At 38.5% G+C, this 17,033-nt stretch overlaps 1 protein-coding gene across 4 annotated transcripts in view; it reads right to left on the bottom strand.

Moving 5' to 3' along the window:
• The window catches only part of spin (Protein spinster), a 137,527-nt gene that overhangs the window by 42,447 nt on the left and 78,047 nt on the right, over positions 1 to 17,033 (bottom strand). For all 4 annotated transcript variants that reach the window (XM_067154704.2, XM_067154706.2, XM_067154707.2 and 1 more), the window contains exons 2-5: positions 10,892 to 11,088; positions 8,847 to 8,998; positions 6,500 to 6,703; positions 4,310 to 4,444 (exon numbers count right to left, since the gene is read on the bottom strand). In XM_067154704.2, coding sequence (XP_067010805.1) covers positions 4,310 to 4,444; positions 6,500 to 6,703; positions 8,847 to 8,998; positions 10,892 to 11,088 — 688 coding nt within the window. The remainder of the gene's footprint in view (positions 1 to 4,309; positions 4,445 to 6,499; positions 6,704 to 8,846; positions 8,999 to 10,891; positions 11,089 to 17,033) is intronic.

The following is a 17,033-nucleotide window of genomic DNA, read 5'->3' as shown; positions in this document are numbered from 1 at the left end:
CTGCACATCACATGTCCATGCCATTTCAAACGCGATTGTGATGGGTGTCATGTTTAAGACCATCTTAGATACATTCATTGTGCTCCTTGTCCTTAATCGTGACGTTTCTGTCTGTGCATCTTCTTTACTGCGCAGATTTTGCCAGGATTCAGGCAGACTCATGGCTGCTTTGTAAATGTTGCCTGTTCTTCTAACAGGCATTCTTAGGTCATACACAACTCTCGTTAGCGAGCGCCATTTGCTCCAGGCTGACGTTGTCCCGTGTATGTTATCGACAATATTCCCATCGCCTGAGTTAACAGATCCGAGGTACTCGGCAGTTTGGTACCATCAAACATGAGATCTTCATCCAGTGTGCAATTTGTAATTGGACCACAGTTACAAGGACAGACTGTAAGAAGACAGAAGTCCGCAGGGCAATAGTTGTTTGGTTGACAACACTGTCTTCCTAGCCAGCAAACCACTGACGATGACAGACAAGTTATTACCACCAATGTTTCGATCTTTGACATCGCCAAGCACCGCACCAATGGCTGGATGAAATGGAGATTGCTGTCTTCTGCGACCGACAGATGACAGAGTTTACAACAGATTTGGGCGAGGGAGAAGCAGCATGATCAGGCAAGTGCAAAAGTGAAGCATGATGCAAATGCTACAATGGTCTAGTAGAAGTCACTTTAACCAACCGAGTGAGTGATGAGCACATGCGAGGATCAGCGAGACAACTCCACTATTTTAGCGTAAGTTATAATTGAAAATAGTAGAGAAAATTTGCAAGATACAGTCTTAACAATAAAATTACATTCTGCTGTCTATCATTAATTCTGTTCCTCTGTACTGCAAGACATGTTTAGTACATGCGTGGTAGAAGTCCGAATACGTAACAAAAAAACTGGACAAGAGTTTCTTCAAACTCTACCTTAAATTGTTATTACCGTTTGATGCATATGGGACAGTAGTTACAAAAGGAATGTACAAGTTTTTTAATATTACAATATAATAAATTGCAAATAGAGAAGAGAAAAGGATTCTGAAGAATAAACATATAAGAAACTCAAAACTTTGAAATGAAAACAATACGTCATAGAACAATCTTTTTTTCCCACGGTACAGGACCATTTGGACTGCAGTTTATTGAACCCAAACTTCACCAGCACTCAGTTTCTTTCGGGTCACGGAAAATTTAAATTTTATTTACATAAATTCAAAATTAGTAGTAATAACAGTTCTGTTTGTGGAGATGAAGAAACTGCAACTCATCTTATTTTTGATTGTCCATTCTTCAACAAAGCTAGATATATTTTGGAACAACACTTAAATTGTTGTACAGTAATGTTAGTCAAACCTATTTTTTAGGATATTTCACAAGATCTGTTGTTTGAAATAATTTTTTTAAGTTTACGCAGTTTATTTTAGAAAAAATTTAAGGATAGTTTTACTTTTCTCCCAGTTTAATTAATTGTGTGTGTAATCACTCACTTCAAAAATGTTGTATTATATGTTTGTAATATTTAAGGTAACTAGTTATAACCTACAGCCCTAATATGCTAGACAAAGTAGGGCTTTTTCATGGATAATAAATAAATAATAAATACATCATAGCATATCTGATGAAGAAAGGGCAGCCAGGTCGGAAGGAATGAAGAGGTTTTGGGAGAGGAGGCAGATGTTGAAGGCAAAATTCCCAGTTAATTTTTTCAAGACCTGATTTAAGTGTTCCAATGTGGGAAATAATACAAGTTTTTGGCTACTATCTTAAATATTTATCTTGAGTTCTCTTATGCCAAGATTTCCTCCACCCACCAACAAAACTCAGAAAATGCTCAGACATTTACAAAATATTTTTCAAGGGACGTTTCAGTCTTGTTAATTTAAAATAATAAGCTGGAAACAATCCAGCAATAAATCAAAACTGCAACACAGTTACTCAGTAATTTGGAATTTCACTGACAAAAAAATCTGTTTGCTTAATAAAGTAAAAAACTACAAAAAATTGCCCCTACCACATTAATGCTGAAAAGTGAGGATGGAAAAAAGACACACAATGACAAGGAAAATATTGAAATCATGGCAAAAGCATTCATTCAACTTTTGAATTGTGAAGAACCCCAGGAACTTTTAGCAATTAATACAAACACGCCCATCAAGACCCCACCTGAACTCATAAAACCCCCAATAATCCAAGAGATGGAAACAGCATTCAGGGAGTTTAAAAATTAAAAGGCATGCGGAGAAGACTAAGTTTTTGCAGAAATGTGGAAATATGCCAGTAATACAGTTCGAACATCCTTACACATGGCCCTAACAAAAATCTGGATAACAGAGAAGTTCCCCAAACATTGGACCACATCCATAATCCACCCACTCCACAAAAAAGGAGATAAAAGCAATCCAGATAATTACAGAGGTATCTCTCTCTCAGAACTGCACATACAAGATTTTCTCCAGAATCCTATACACGAGGATCAAAGAGCAACTAGAGGAAGAATTAGGTGGATACCAAGGAGGCTTCAGACCTTGGAGAAGCTGTGCAGAACAAATCATCACTTTAAAATTAGCCATAGCATATTACAAGAAGCAAAACAAATCTCTTGCAATAACCTTTGTGGACTTTAAAAAACCTTACGACTGTATCCACAGACCTTCAATGTTAGAAATCTTAAGAAATTTTGGGCTCCATCCAAAATTAACCGAATTGATAGAACTCACCTTAACCAACACTAAATCAAAAGTCAAGTTCAGAGGGGAATTCTCTGACCCATTCATCATAAAAACAGGGTTAAGACAAGGAGATTGCTTGTCACCACTGCTGTTCAACTGTGCCTTGGAATATATAATGAGGGAATGGTACAAGATTAACCCAAAGAACATCTGAACTGGAAGACCCAAAGATGACCTTGCTCTCTTGTCCAACAATATTCAGGAAACCAGACAACAAGTTACATCACTACAGGAAATAGCACAGAAAATTGGTCTTGGAATATCTTTTGAAAAGAACAGTAACCATGTTTACTGATCCACCACTCATAAACAAAATTGCCATAGGAAACCAAGAAATCAAAATTGTAGATAAATTTAAATATCTGGGAGAAATCATAACATATAACCTCAACGAAAAGCCAGCATGGCATAACAGAATAAATAAACTGACCAGAGCACAATGTGTCACCAAGAATACCTACAATAGCAACAAAATTAAAACACTACAAAACGGTCACAGAAATAACATACGTAAGTGAAACCATCTTCAAAACAACTAACACTACACAAATAGACAAAATACTCAAGATAGAGAGAACGTGCATCAACAAATCATACCAAAAAGATGGACACTGGAGAGTAACTGATAATGAAACAGTCTACAAGGAAATAGAACCAGTAATGAGCATAATCAGGAAGAAACGCATTTCATTTTTTGTACATCTAATCAGGACACCAGAGAACAGGATCATCAAGGAAGATATGGATGAACTACAAATTACAGTGGAAGACAGAAGAAACAAAACCGACAAAATCAGGAAACTCACAGAGAAGCAAACCAGAATAATAATAATAATAATAATAATAATAATAATAATAATAATAATAATGTTATTTGTTTTACGTCCCACTAACTACTTTTTAAGGTCTTCGGAGACGCCGAGGTGCCGGAATTTAGTCCCGCAGGAGTTCTTTAACGTGCCAGTAAAACTACCGACACGGGGCTGTCGTATTTGAGCACCTTCAAATACCACCGGACTGAGCCAGGATCGAACCTGCCAAGTTGGGGTTAGAAGGCCAGCGCCTTAACCGTCTGAGCCACTCAGCCCGGCCAAACCAGAATCAACAAACAGATAATAGGAAGGGTGATTTCCGATGAAGAAAGAAGGATAAGATTCGAGAGAATAAAGAAGTACTGGGCTGACAGGAAACTGAAAAAATTATTTGTATAAAGTTGGCTAGAGTGGTACAATGAAGGCCATAAAATGTAAATACATAAATTAAAAAGTAAAAAATTTCTAGAAAGAGTAACCTTCATCGTAGAAACGTCCAGTTTGTTTCAAAAAAGTACTTGTTTCCCTAACGTTAATTAACAGTTAAAAACATTGTTATGCCACTTGATATGTTCAAATCACAGTGTGTCCCTAAAGTTTGTAGCAAAACTGTAAAGATCCCCTTTTAAAAATAGGCAGACAAATGCAAATATAGGGAATTGTCAGCTTCCTCCCATGTTGGTGGGAACCACGGAAGTTTCATGCTAAGTGAAGATTACTCACTGTTTGAACGTCATCCTACGAGGAAATCACTGATTACACAAATTCAGACTTACTCTTGTAGGCTGACATTTTCATTGCCTGGTTGTAAGATTAATCCTGCGTGGATGAAAGTCGGTCCCCACCAGGCCAGGGCGCCCGCAACAAAAGCAACACAGGTGAAGCCCGCAGTGGACAGCATGAAGCTTGCGCTGTGAACACAGAACAAAAATAGTAATTCCTTTCATCATTTAATTTTGAAATCACTGACATAAAAGTTTGTAAGAAATTGAACACACAATCCAGTAATATAATAATAAAACATTCACTACCTCACCCTGCACTGCAGTAAAGTACACTACTGAAACCGTATAGAAAAAATGGAAAGTTTTATTAGTTTCACCAGCCCTGCAGTCTACGGGTAGTGCACCTGTCTCTTACGCACAAGCCTATCAGGACTGTAGTACAATGGCGTTTGTTTATTTGTTTCATTAGTACACGACTGAGTCACTCGCTAGGACGGCCATTCTAGCTGGGTAACAGTGCCCCATTACAGCTTAATACTTATTGCATTCAATTTCATCATGAGCACTACTATAACAGGATCATTATTAATCCTTAGCACTGCATGTAATTAACTAGATTATTAAACATCTGTATTGATGTAATACTCAAAATTAATTGAGAAAAGTCCACCTTTTTAATACTACAGTAGAACCTCTGTTATCCAAAGCACTTTTAACCAAAATACAGTTTAACTGAAACGTTAAAATGAATTAAAGGAACAATGTTATGTTACGACAAAGGGGATGAGTAGCCGACCTTCTCTGTTGCCAACTCAGTTTATCAGACGACATTCTGCTAATGAAGGTGTGGTGTTACATAGCGGCTAGAAAATGTTGTGAAAGAAAGTAGAAGACCAGTGCAATGTGTACAGTATATGATTTGTTCTAAACATGTACAGTAGTTTGGGTTTCTTAAAATGCTATGTTAGTTTTGTATAAGTATTGTCTTTATTTACTTTAATCTGAAATGTCAAAAAAATTTAACTACAAAAATTATATTAATTACTATCCAAAATGATCATTACCCGAAACCACTTTTCTCCCCTTCGTTCCAGTTGTTGCAGGTAACACGTTTTTCTACTCTAAATTAAGAGAATATGTTTCGTACCTCATCTTCAGCTTAAAGAAGATGCAAAGGTATACCAAAGTTGACAAGTACACTCTAAAACTAAACAATTTTAAAAGGTTTTTTTTTTAAACCGTTTTTTTGAATGCAAAGTTCTTGTAGTGGTGATATTCCAATTATAGAAGATGTTATGTTTACATTTTAAAATTGGATAAATTAAAGATCTTTTTACTTGATGCTAAGTTGTTGATTATAGAACAACTCTAAATATTGTGTTGCAATACGGATGTTAAAGATTTGCCAGTAAAGTTTGAAGATTTTCCAAGTTATTCGTTGAGGAGCTTCAGATCTTTGATCTCGCCCTTATATTAGTTTTCTTCTAAAAGATAAAACAACATTATAAAGTTGGACTCTTCTCAATTTGATTTTTGAGTTAATCCTTAGCAAAGAAAATATGTAATTTCAGTAGTCCACCTTGTCAATACATAAATGTTGATACATGTTTTGGCCCTATTGTGCCTTCTTCAGTCTTATATACTCTAGAAGAAACACCACACTAAAAGTCCATAAGAAAGAAACAATCTTAAAAGGTTTCAATTTGTCAAAATGTAAAAAAATACCAACATAAACATAAATCATACTGAAGAACATATATTTTTTAAAAGCACTTATTCTTTGAGACTTGCAGAACAGTATCATCGCTCCAGCACGATATTTCTGATGCAATTGCCTCATATACTGCACTTCGTATTCTCACTTCCTGAATAAAGTTCACTCAAGTTCAAATGCTAATGCCAGTACTGCTCAACCCACTTGATTCGGCCATTTTGCGCCTTCCAATTGTAAACACTGCCCTCTATATTCCTTCTGTGGATAGTCTACCCAAACCATGCTAAGAATTATATTCAAAATCTCTTCTTATAAGCTATGAATTTGTACTTTATGTTAAGTCATGGTATTGCCCGTGAATCAGTAGCTAGATAAATTTTTCTATCAAAACATTGTCAGAACATATTCAACATAAGAGCACAACAGAAAACAGAATATTTCCGGCATACATACAATAAATGCACATTATCTGCAAGCATATTATTAGAGGTCAAAGTCTGTCACCTGATCACTTGAGAGGTACTCACTTCCGACTCAGGTCCTGGATGTCCTCCAGGTACGTGGTCGACTGTAGGTGAGACCTTCCCTCGCTCTCTCCTCGAACTGGATCCTGCATCACCACCAGGATGAGGGCGACAGCAATGGCTCCCATGACGGGCGTCACCCGTAAGCTCCACTGCCAGATGCTCGTCGCATTGAACATCTCCGAGCCCACTATGTAGCCCAGACCACTAACAAGAGGCAGATGGACATTTCCATCAGAATTACATCGATCATGTCTCAACAAAAACAGCACTCATAAATAAATGTAATATCCTTCTTACAGCCAATCAATATTATTTAATATATATTTAAACATATATGTTTCAACTGGTTTCGCCTGCGAAGGAACGCATCAAAAGAGTAGCTTAATGGATCCTGCACGGTTGATTTGACTGGGAACTATAAAATACCAGGTTTTATAGGAAAAACACATTGGTATTATTATGGAAAAACATGTCCAGGGAACAAAATACTAATTGTGACATTGATGCTTTCAAGACCCGTATTTATAGACATGATATATGCTTTTGGGCTTATGCCGTGTCAAGAAAATAAGGTGAAATTCTTTAAGTTTCGCAGAGAACTGTGCTCTGCGTCATCAGAAGAAAATCTCGACTGTCCATGAGAAAGGCTTCTTAAACAATGAGCTTTTGAATTTAGATGTTTTAATAGAAGCGGAAATGGTATGTTCATTTGTCAGCAGATGGCTCCCCGGACGCAGTACAGCGCTAGCGTTCGGAACCATCAAAATCAGTCTAAGAGGGTCACATAACGTGTGTACGTAACATATGACACAGACATTGAGTCGGAATTAGAAATCTGAAGACCGTAACATGCCTTACGTCCTTTAGTTTCTGAGATGAAAACTGCATTGCATAATGGGCGGCAAGCGAGTACTCTACAGTGTGTCTAGCTCAGATCCTTTCCAACTGGTAGAGCATCTGAATATTGTGCGTTCATCACCATGTATTATATGCAATGAATAAGACCTATTAAGTCAAAAGTGTATTTCTTGTTGGAAAACACAAGTTAATATAACTAAACTAAAGCTGAAGTCTGATTTACATATTACAATCGTAAATTGACTGGGTCCCTCCAAAAATCGTTGTGACTATTTTTTCAGATCCTATGTTCTGACATGACAACAATGTATACTGCCTCTTCTGTCGTGGGAATACTTTGTTGTGCATAAGTTTCAGCTTGGTAGACGTGTGACTGACGTAAGGGTCAGTGTTTCCAGCCAGCACAAAGCAACGGCGATGTCACACAAACGTGGATGAGACGTGCACGAGTACACTTGAACCAGAAGATGAAAAGGAGCAATCAAATTCTCCAAATGGCAAGAAAAAATGAAAAATGAAGGGAAACTATGCAATTCTTCAAGAATTGATCAGTGCAATAAGTTCAACAACGGTGAAAGTGTCACTATGATGCTGAAGAGGATGTGCTAGGTACTTTAATACTATTATTATTATTCACATTTTTAAAGTGTGCTGCTCAAACTGTAACAAAAGTGTTGTGCTTCAAGCCCTTCTACTGTTCAGAAATTAACAAAATAAAATAATCTACATAAATGTATAACAGAACTCTTCCGATTATTATAGTCGCATGTTTTCTTCTCATGCATTAGGTTGTTTGAGTTTTCGTGCATTTTTATGCATTACTTTTAATCTCAGTAGTACATTTGCCCTATTGCCTATTCAACTTCACAGTCAATCTAACACACATACCAGAGATGCTTTTTCTTTTTTTTTTTTTTTTCAACCAAAGGTACTCCTTCCACCCCGTCAACATCCACGTGTACCAACCATCGTTTATTTTCCTTGGGCCATCCCTATCCAGTTACCACAGGCTTCAGGAGTACCTCTGGCTCAACCTCAAAGACACTGCAGACCTACGTACCCATGGCAGATAGGCAGTAATGATCGGTGTTTGAATGTTAAAAACTTAGTGTAGTAATAACATCGCACCATCACAATGAAAGGTATATGGATTATTCTTTGGGGCAAGGGGCAGCTTAACAAAATTTGTGTGTGGCATGCATCCTGTCAAAAACTGGGTTTCTCTGCAGATTTACTGCGTGATCACAATCACATGCAGAAAAAGTTTACATTTTTTTTGGCTACTGTACAATGTATATTTTGTTGCTTGCAATGTTGTTGGGAAGACCCATTGAATTTTTGAATGGTGGTGGGTATGAGACACTGGAAATTCAAAAATATGGTATTTGTAATGCCACAACTTACAGAATTAAGTGTTTAATATCAAATATAAAATGAGCTCTACAACTGAATTTGCAACCGTTCTGCTGAAAAAATGAAGAACACTCACCTTCCTACAGGAATGGCGAAGTAGAAGAGGGCAAGCATCTTGGAACGCATGTCCTTGATAAACAAATCACTTATGATTGTCGGTGCAATGGTCGAGTAACTAGCTTCGCCGATACCGACTAGCGCTCGGAACACCAGGAACCAGCCATACGTCTGTGCAAGGAACAACAAGACAATAATCACATTGGCATTGTTTCAATAAGTGAATGAAGAAAGACTTAAAGAAAGGGGACTCCACCATGAGATAACATTAGGTTCAAACCACAAAGGGGTTCGTGTAAACTGTTTGGCCTTTGCTGATGACATAGCAATCCTCTCTGCCGTAAAGCAGATCAACCTTCTGAAAGAAATAGCAGGAAAAGTTGGACTTCAGATATGTTTTGAGAAGACGAAATTCATGTCAAACATTCACCCACAGCACTAAAAAGAGACTACCAGAAAATCAACAAGGTTAATAAATTTAAATGCCTAGGCGAAGTAATTCAGGTTAATGGACTCGATACAGAAGCAAACAGATCAAGAGTAAGAAAATTGGAACTAGAATACCAACTCACTACAATAAGAAGAATCTCTCAGTAATCAAACCAGAGAGTCTGTATGCCAGAGAATGCATGTTCTCTATGAAAACTGGTGAAATAGAAGAGATAAACAAAAAAGAAAGGAAAATATTGAGGAAAATTTGGGGACCATTGAAAAGGAAGGAAGGAGAATTTAGACATAGGAGGAATAAAGATCTACACGACACAATCAGTGGTCACGTAATGAGGATGGATAACGAGTGTTTAACCAGGTTTACAAGAGCAAGAATGGCAGCCAGTGGATCCAAGATATGACAGACGATGTAATACAAGACAGAACAACTTTCAGCAGATTGATACAAAATTTCAAAGGTGTCTAGGAGAAGGAAAAGAGGAAAGGTTATAATAACATCTAGACACAAGAGAGGAGGAAACAGTGAGATGAACTCTTGGAAGTCAAGAAAAGAAGGATTAAGATGAATGCACAGGGTTACTTTCCGTGCTCTTTAGATGGCCAAAATCGAAGATAGAAGAAGTGAATGTTACAGCCACGACCACACCAACAATGTGGAATATTACACAGTTACACATTTTCTTACCACTATGCTCATCATTTTCATACATTGATTTTATCTTTAAGACTGGTAGTTTTTTTCTTTTGCCTCTTTTATATCCATTCTTCATTCCTTCTCAGTCTCCAAAGATCTTTATTTTACAGGGCGATCCAGAAGTCCCATGAAGATTGAAATACAACTTCCGTCTTTTGAATGAATGACCTTCCTTTACTTTCCTTTCTTTTTCTTCCTCTAACAGTCATATACCCCGCTGACGCTGTTGTGACCACACTGCATATAAGACACCTGTCCAGGTATCAGTTAAAAATAAACCATTTAGAGGTAACACGTCCGTTGACCAATCACGAAAGATAGGTTAGAATCCAACATGGCACAGCTTGGACGATGTTATAAGTAATAAAGAAAACTTGTCAATGTCTGAGAATGAAGAGGAAAGAAGAGCATTTGCCTGGATATGGTCTGAACAAGAAAACTGTCTGGGGTCAAACAACGGGGTTGAGATTCATAAGCTCCCGCGTTAAGGCTGCAAAGGGGCCAATGTGCCTCTATCATCTGCCGGAGTCCAATTAAAATGTGATAAAAGTTACAAAAACTTATTTTTACCGGGCATAGCAGCTGTGAGGCTAGACATGTTGCGAGCTCTACAGGAAACTTGTTTTCATTACAAGTAGCCTAAGCTGGCCAATGGCAGCATAGAAAATGGTTGAATTTCTCAGATTTACACAATCTCCCTTTATATTTTTCTACATAAAGAAGAATATTTCTAGGGTTGGCAGGAAGGGTCCCGGGCAAGCATGTCTTCTTTATGCTACTTCAGGTATAATTTCACGACATTTTTCTACGCTTTCTCAAGGGTGATTGATCAATGGAAGTGTTCAATAAACACTGTTCAAAACAGTATCATTTCATAAAAAAGAGAGGCTGTTTGAGTGTAATCAGAACATGAGGCTCACCTGCATGAAGGAACCTAACAGGGTGGTGAGACTCCAGAGGAAGACACCGAACGCCATAATGGCTTTGCGGCTGTAGCGGTCACCGAGGTATCCGAAGAGGGGTGCAAACACCATGTAGCTGAGCACGAAAGCCGTCTGCAGCAGCCCACCGAGGTCGTCTCCAACACCAAAGTACTGTTGTATCTCGGGTAAGATGCCTGCAACACACACGTTCCTCATGTAGATACGTTATACAGACATGTGTTTATTTCCATTATGAGAACGTACCAAGCCGCTGTCGCACCGAGTCCCAGATGTGCTGTTTAATCCCTCGAGTATTGTCCTATAAGTTAAAAGAGATCTATTTAACAATACATTTTTCCTCTATTCCAGGCAGATTATTATGTCGTAAACATGTATGAGTAGGCCTACTATTCACTGCAATAATCTTTGTATGTTTCATTGTAATAATCATTTTCTTCAGTTTATTCCACTTATTTCTCGGTCGAAAACTACAGCAGTTCGGGTAACAGATATCTACTAAGATCAATATTATTGAGGAAACAGTAATTAAAAATGCAACAACTTCATATGATTGGCTTCGAGCACATTTAAAGAATTCCTGCGGGACAAAATTCCGACACCTTGGCGTCTCTTAAACTTACAATAATTGAAGCAAAGATGAAATTATTATTACTGTATTATTATTATTATTATTATTCCTTTGCTGGCAGGACCTAGTGTTTACAGTGCACTGTGTCTTCTGGTATGGGCTAGAGCAATTTTGTTACTTTCCAGAGCAAAAGGTGACACCGCAAACCACTCTATCGATCCAGATCACGAAATTAGACTAACCACGGGGAAAGTGCAGATGGTAATCAACAAAGGAAATAAGGGGAAGACAGCAGGACTGGACAACATATATACAGAACACTTAAAAAGTACTCAAGACCATTTACTACAGCTTTGTACAGAACTATTCAACAAATGTATAAATTTAGGCAAAATACCGGAAGTTTCGAGAACGGCAATGCTGAAGATTTTGAACAAAGGAAAAGGAGAAACTGACAATCCTGACTCATATAGAGGTATAGCTCTAGAAAGCAATCTATACAAAGCATTTGCAACTATTGTAGCGAATCGCCTGAACAAAGAAATAGACCCATTCATACCAGAATGCCAACTAGGCTTCCGCAAAGGAAAAAGCACGTTACAAGCCGCAGCATGCCTAAAAGAAAAAATTGAAGTGTCACTGAGGCACCGGAAAGGGAAGTACTATGTCGTTTTTGCTGACTACAAGAAGGCTTTTGATCTTATCGACAGAGATATCCTGATAGGAAAATTAAAACAAATGATTGGTGACAACACGCTCGTGAGAATCGTTGAGACCATACTAGACTACAACCTAATCCAAATTGAAGATGGGGCATCCTTATCCGGGAAAGTAATTCAAACAAATAGGGTACTCCAAGGAGACCCCCTAAGTCCGCTACTATTCAACGTAGCAACGTCAGATATCACACAAATACTGACGGAATCCCCTGAGACTATTCTAATAATGTACGCTGATGACATGGCTCTGGAATCGAGCTCAAAGGCAGAACTACAGTCGACAGTAATGAAGTTAGAAGCTTGGGCTTCAGATAACAAATTTGAAATTAACCAGGAAAAGACAGTACAGATGGTGTTCAGAAAAGGTTGCAAGGAGGCCAAGGACAACGCTATATCATTAAATAATAAACCATTAGAAATAGTCAAGAAATTCAAATACGTGGGCATCACGTTCCAAACGAGCATGCCATCCTTCAATAACCACCTCATAGAACGACAGCAGCAATCAGAGCCATTCATAATATCAAGAATATATCTATGCTATCCCTTAACACAGCGATGACTTTATTCAAGACCGCAATAACCCCAATTGCCAAATACGGAATCGAAATAATATGGGACAACCTGACAATCGGTGACTTGGAAAGGATAGAAAGAGTCAAAGCAAGGTTCCTGAAGAAGGCCCTAGGAGTAGGTAAAGTGGCACGGGAAAGTGGGAAACCTACTTCATTGAGGATCTACGGCTCAATCCACCACTGCCATCTGCCGGTCCATTGCAAGAGCTTCAGAAAAAACTTCTTAAGAAACGCACGGAAATAGACCCCGAATTCTACGGAAATGACGCCATGATCGATCGAAACTGTACCAAACAACTTCAAGAGCAAAGACATGTCATAACAAGATATGCAATACATGGCTCCCACCACAAAATATGCGCAAAGACAAAATTTCACAACCCAGCAGATGACTGTGTTTGTACAATGTGTAAGGAAAAGTGCAACCGCTACCATCTACTAAAGTGCAAAAACAGAACAAAGACCCTAACAGAATACAGCAAAATGTAAATTGGTACAACAAACGTAATACTCATTCGAGTGCTTCTTATAAATGTATAGATCTGTCTCTGTCTTATCCTTGGCTTTGACAATATGAAAGTGACTGAGGTATGAGTGATGCTAGTAATGCCAATCCTTATGCAGCCAGTCCCTGCTATGAATGGTGTGAAAATGTTGCTCATAGGGTCGGTTGGTGCGTGCATTTCAGTGGGCTTAGCAGACTGATATGTAATAGCAACTCTGGCTCGGTGAGGAAAGCAACGGGAAACTACCTCACTCATCACTTCCCTAGTACGCCTCTTCAGTGATGCCTAGGCCAAATATGACAGCTGATGGCAGAGCTGTTGAGGATCCCACCAGCGGCATCGCTGACGGACTGAACATACAACATACATTATTATTATTATTATTATTATTATTATTATTATTATTATTATTATTATTATTATTATTATTATTATTATTATATTTCACTTCCTGTCACCTGGAGTTTTACATAGACTTCAGAATTATTCAGAAATCGTTATTAATGTTTCTGAAATCGAGCATCTCCTGTTCGCGATCTTTATCGATACCAGTAACTAGCATATCAACATCTCGGTTTAAGAAAGATTGGCACGTATACTAAATTAACTAGACTATTCGGGCTGAAACCGCTCGCCTGGCCAACACACATTTAGCTCGTCCATTAAAGGTTTCTCTCTCTTAAAATTACAAAAATGTTCTAATCATCGATCATGTTTCCGTTATCAAATTCAACAGAAGAAATTACGGTAAATGAACAAGAACAACAGAAGCATCAAGTCCCCTTGACGGTCGTTCGAGTGCCTACGGGAGAGCAATCATCCAGTTATGCTAAACCAATTGTTCCAAAGTGGATAATGCGAGCAATCAATGCCGAGCACTCCTTCCAGACACGTGGAGCCGTGTTCTTCTGCTACCATTGAACTGATAGTGCCGCCGACAAGGGCTGAAAGTTCGCAAATCTAATACCGTCCAGCCGGCTCAATCAAGGTAGGTTAGGACAAGAGAACTACAACTCGAGTCCTTGCTGGCGAGATGTGTCTTCTGGTATGAGCTAGAGCAATCTTGTTCCTTTCCTGTCTCAGCTTTATCCTTGGCTTTGACAATATGAAAGTGACTGAGGTATGAGTGATGCTAGTAATGCCATTCCTTCTGCAGCCAGTCCCTGCTATGAATGGTGTGAAAATATTGCTCATAGGGTCGGTTGGTGCATGCATTTCAGTGGGCTTGGCAGACTGATATGTAATAACTTCTAGCTCGGTAAGGAAAGCAACGGGAAACGACCTCACTCCTCATTTCCCCAGTACGCCTCTTCAGTGATGCCTAGGCCATCTATGACAGCTGATGGCGGAGCTGTTGAGGATCCAACCAGAGGTTTGGGGTTGCCTGTCTGGTGGTGGGGCGGGCAATTTAATGTTTACGGAAAATAAAATGGATAAATGGAAGTATGTGGATATATTGAAGGAAAATCTGGAACAGTCTACAGAAAAACTGGGGCTAAGAAATGGCTGGGTCTTCCTACAGGATAGACTATATATAAAATAAGAGTTTTGTCTGTACATTGCTCAGAATTCAAAAAGGATGGTATTTCTGCATCAGTCGTGCCCACAGTAACAAGGAAATGCACTTTGTCTGTACACGCATCACAAGAAAACGGCTGAAGAGAATTTAATGAAAATCGGTATACAAAGTTGGGGGATAAGCCGCTATAATCTAGGCCATAAATAATTTTATTCACGCTGATCGAAATGGTAGTTTCCGGGTAGGCCTAAAATTTAATTTCCATATAATTATGTTATTAGTGGTCGTTTAGATAAATACTACATAACTAACTAAAGGTATGTAGTATTATATTTCCCATCATTTAAGTCTTATACATTGTTACCATACCCGCTATGATCAGAGATATTCATAAATTTGGATTTTTGTTACTTATCAGCGCCGAGTCACAAGAAAATGGGTAAACGTGATTTAATGAAAATCGGTATGTAAGTTAAAGTCGCAGAATAAGGAACAACAGTCTACGCTATAAATAATTTTATAACACCGCCCTAATATGAATCGAAAGAAAAGTAATAATGTGAATGCCTACAATATAGAAAGCTCATAAAATTAATCGACAATAACATTACATTGACCATTGTTTGTTGCGACGTGCTTTGTCTTCTGTTGTCACTCATCTCCGATAGGTAGGATTACTGCTGCGTACCGAGTTTTTTTTTTTAATTTGCCTTACGTCGCACGCACAGTTAGGTCTTATGGTGACGATGGGATAGGAAAGGGCTATGAGTGTGAAGGAAGCGGCCTTTGCCTTAATTAAGGTACAGCCCCAGCATTTGCCTGGTGTGAATAACGGAATAACATCTTAAGGGCTGCCGATAGTGGGGTTCGAGTCCACTATCTCCCGGGTGCAAGCTCACAGCTGCGCACGGCCAACTCGCCCAGTCGTATGAGTGTAACAGTTTGCCTAAATATTGGCGGGAAGTAGCTGGGCATGCCATTCCTCTGTTTCATGAATTTTCCGATACTACTGATACGTAGCATACCGGTTCATCATAGCATTCGAGCTATTCAGTCCCTACTCTGAGGCACTGATTGGAATGAGAAGTGTGCACATTTAACGGAATAATGGCAGAGGAGTGATCAGTGAACTGTTAGATCGGCACCGCAGTACTGTAGTGAGGAAATGTGTTTGATCGAGTATCGCTACATTGCAAATGACGTATGTTGACTTCATTTAGGAAAACCACAGTCAGTCTTTCTGAGAATCCCGTAGCGAAGCAGCTAGTATATTCTATCCAGTAGGAAGAGCCAGCCATTTCTTAGCTCTAATAATTTATTGTAATCCACAGTGTTTCTTGACACATGCAAGCTTTCCCTTATTATGATTTCTTTATCTATTACTACACTATAATTATAATTAATCTTATTAACTACTAGCAAGATACCCGTGCTTCGCTACGGTATTACACTGAAATTTATAATTGAATGTTGTTTAAGATATATAATCAGCCGAAATTCGCGATCTGAATCGTTTTCTGCGAGAATCCGCCAAAATTCGCGATCTGACTCGTTTTCTAATAGATTACGGCAAGTTTCCTCCCATTTTTCAATCTTTCTTTCCAGCAATCGATTTCGTACTTCCCGGGCTAGGTCCAGGTATTCCACCCGGTCAGTTGGGTCCCTAAATCTTTGCCATCTTTTCTTATAAGCATTTATAATATGGATCAAATCTTTCAGGAGATCCGGCGTGGTGTCGCGGCCGGACTGCATTCTTAGTCATTACCCGTCCAGGACCGGTTTCCACCGCGGTCCGCACATTTGAAGACGGTCCAGAACATTATTATTATTATTATTATTATTATTATTATTATTATTATTATTATTATTATTATTATTATAGATGTTCTGGACCTCACAGCAAGATGCAAGACCGCTACTTGGCGGTAAATTACATCTGCTGCCATTGTCATTGTTGAGAATGTGACCAGCACCATTGTCGCGCATAGGCAAGTGTGCGCGATTTCTGGCGATACGAATGACATACTTCTGTGCATTATTGACCTTATTATAGAGGTGAACAATTGGACGGTCAATCTCATTCCTATCGTATATTTCAAATGTGTTTAAATTTTTATTCATATGCCAAGAGAATCTACTGTAATATAAGAACGTTCTCCAAAGGAAAAGATGGCTGTTGAAAAAGAACCCAGGAAAGATTAAAAAAGATCGGTTTATGATCAGAAGAAGTA

This window comes from Anabrus simplex, chromosome 10, assembly GCF_040414725.1.
Source record: "Anabrus simplex isolate iqAnaSimp1 chromosome 10, ASM4041472v1, whole genome shotgun sequence".
NCBI lineage: Eukaryota > Metazoa > Arthropoda > Insecta > Orthoptera > Tettigoniidae > Anabrus > Anabrus simplex.
This window is presented reverse-complemented; position numbering and strand designations above follow the sequence as displayed.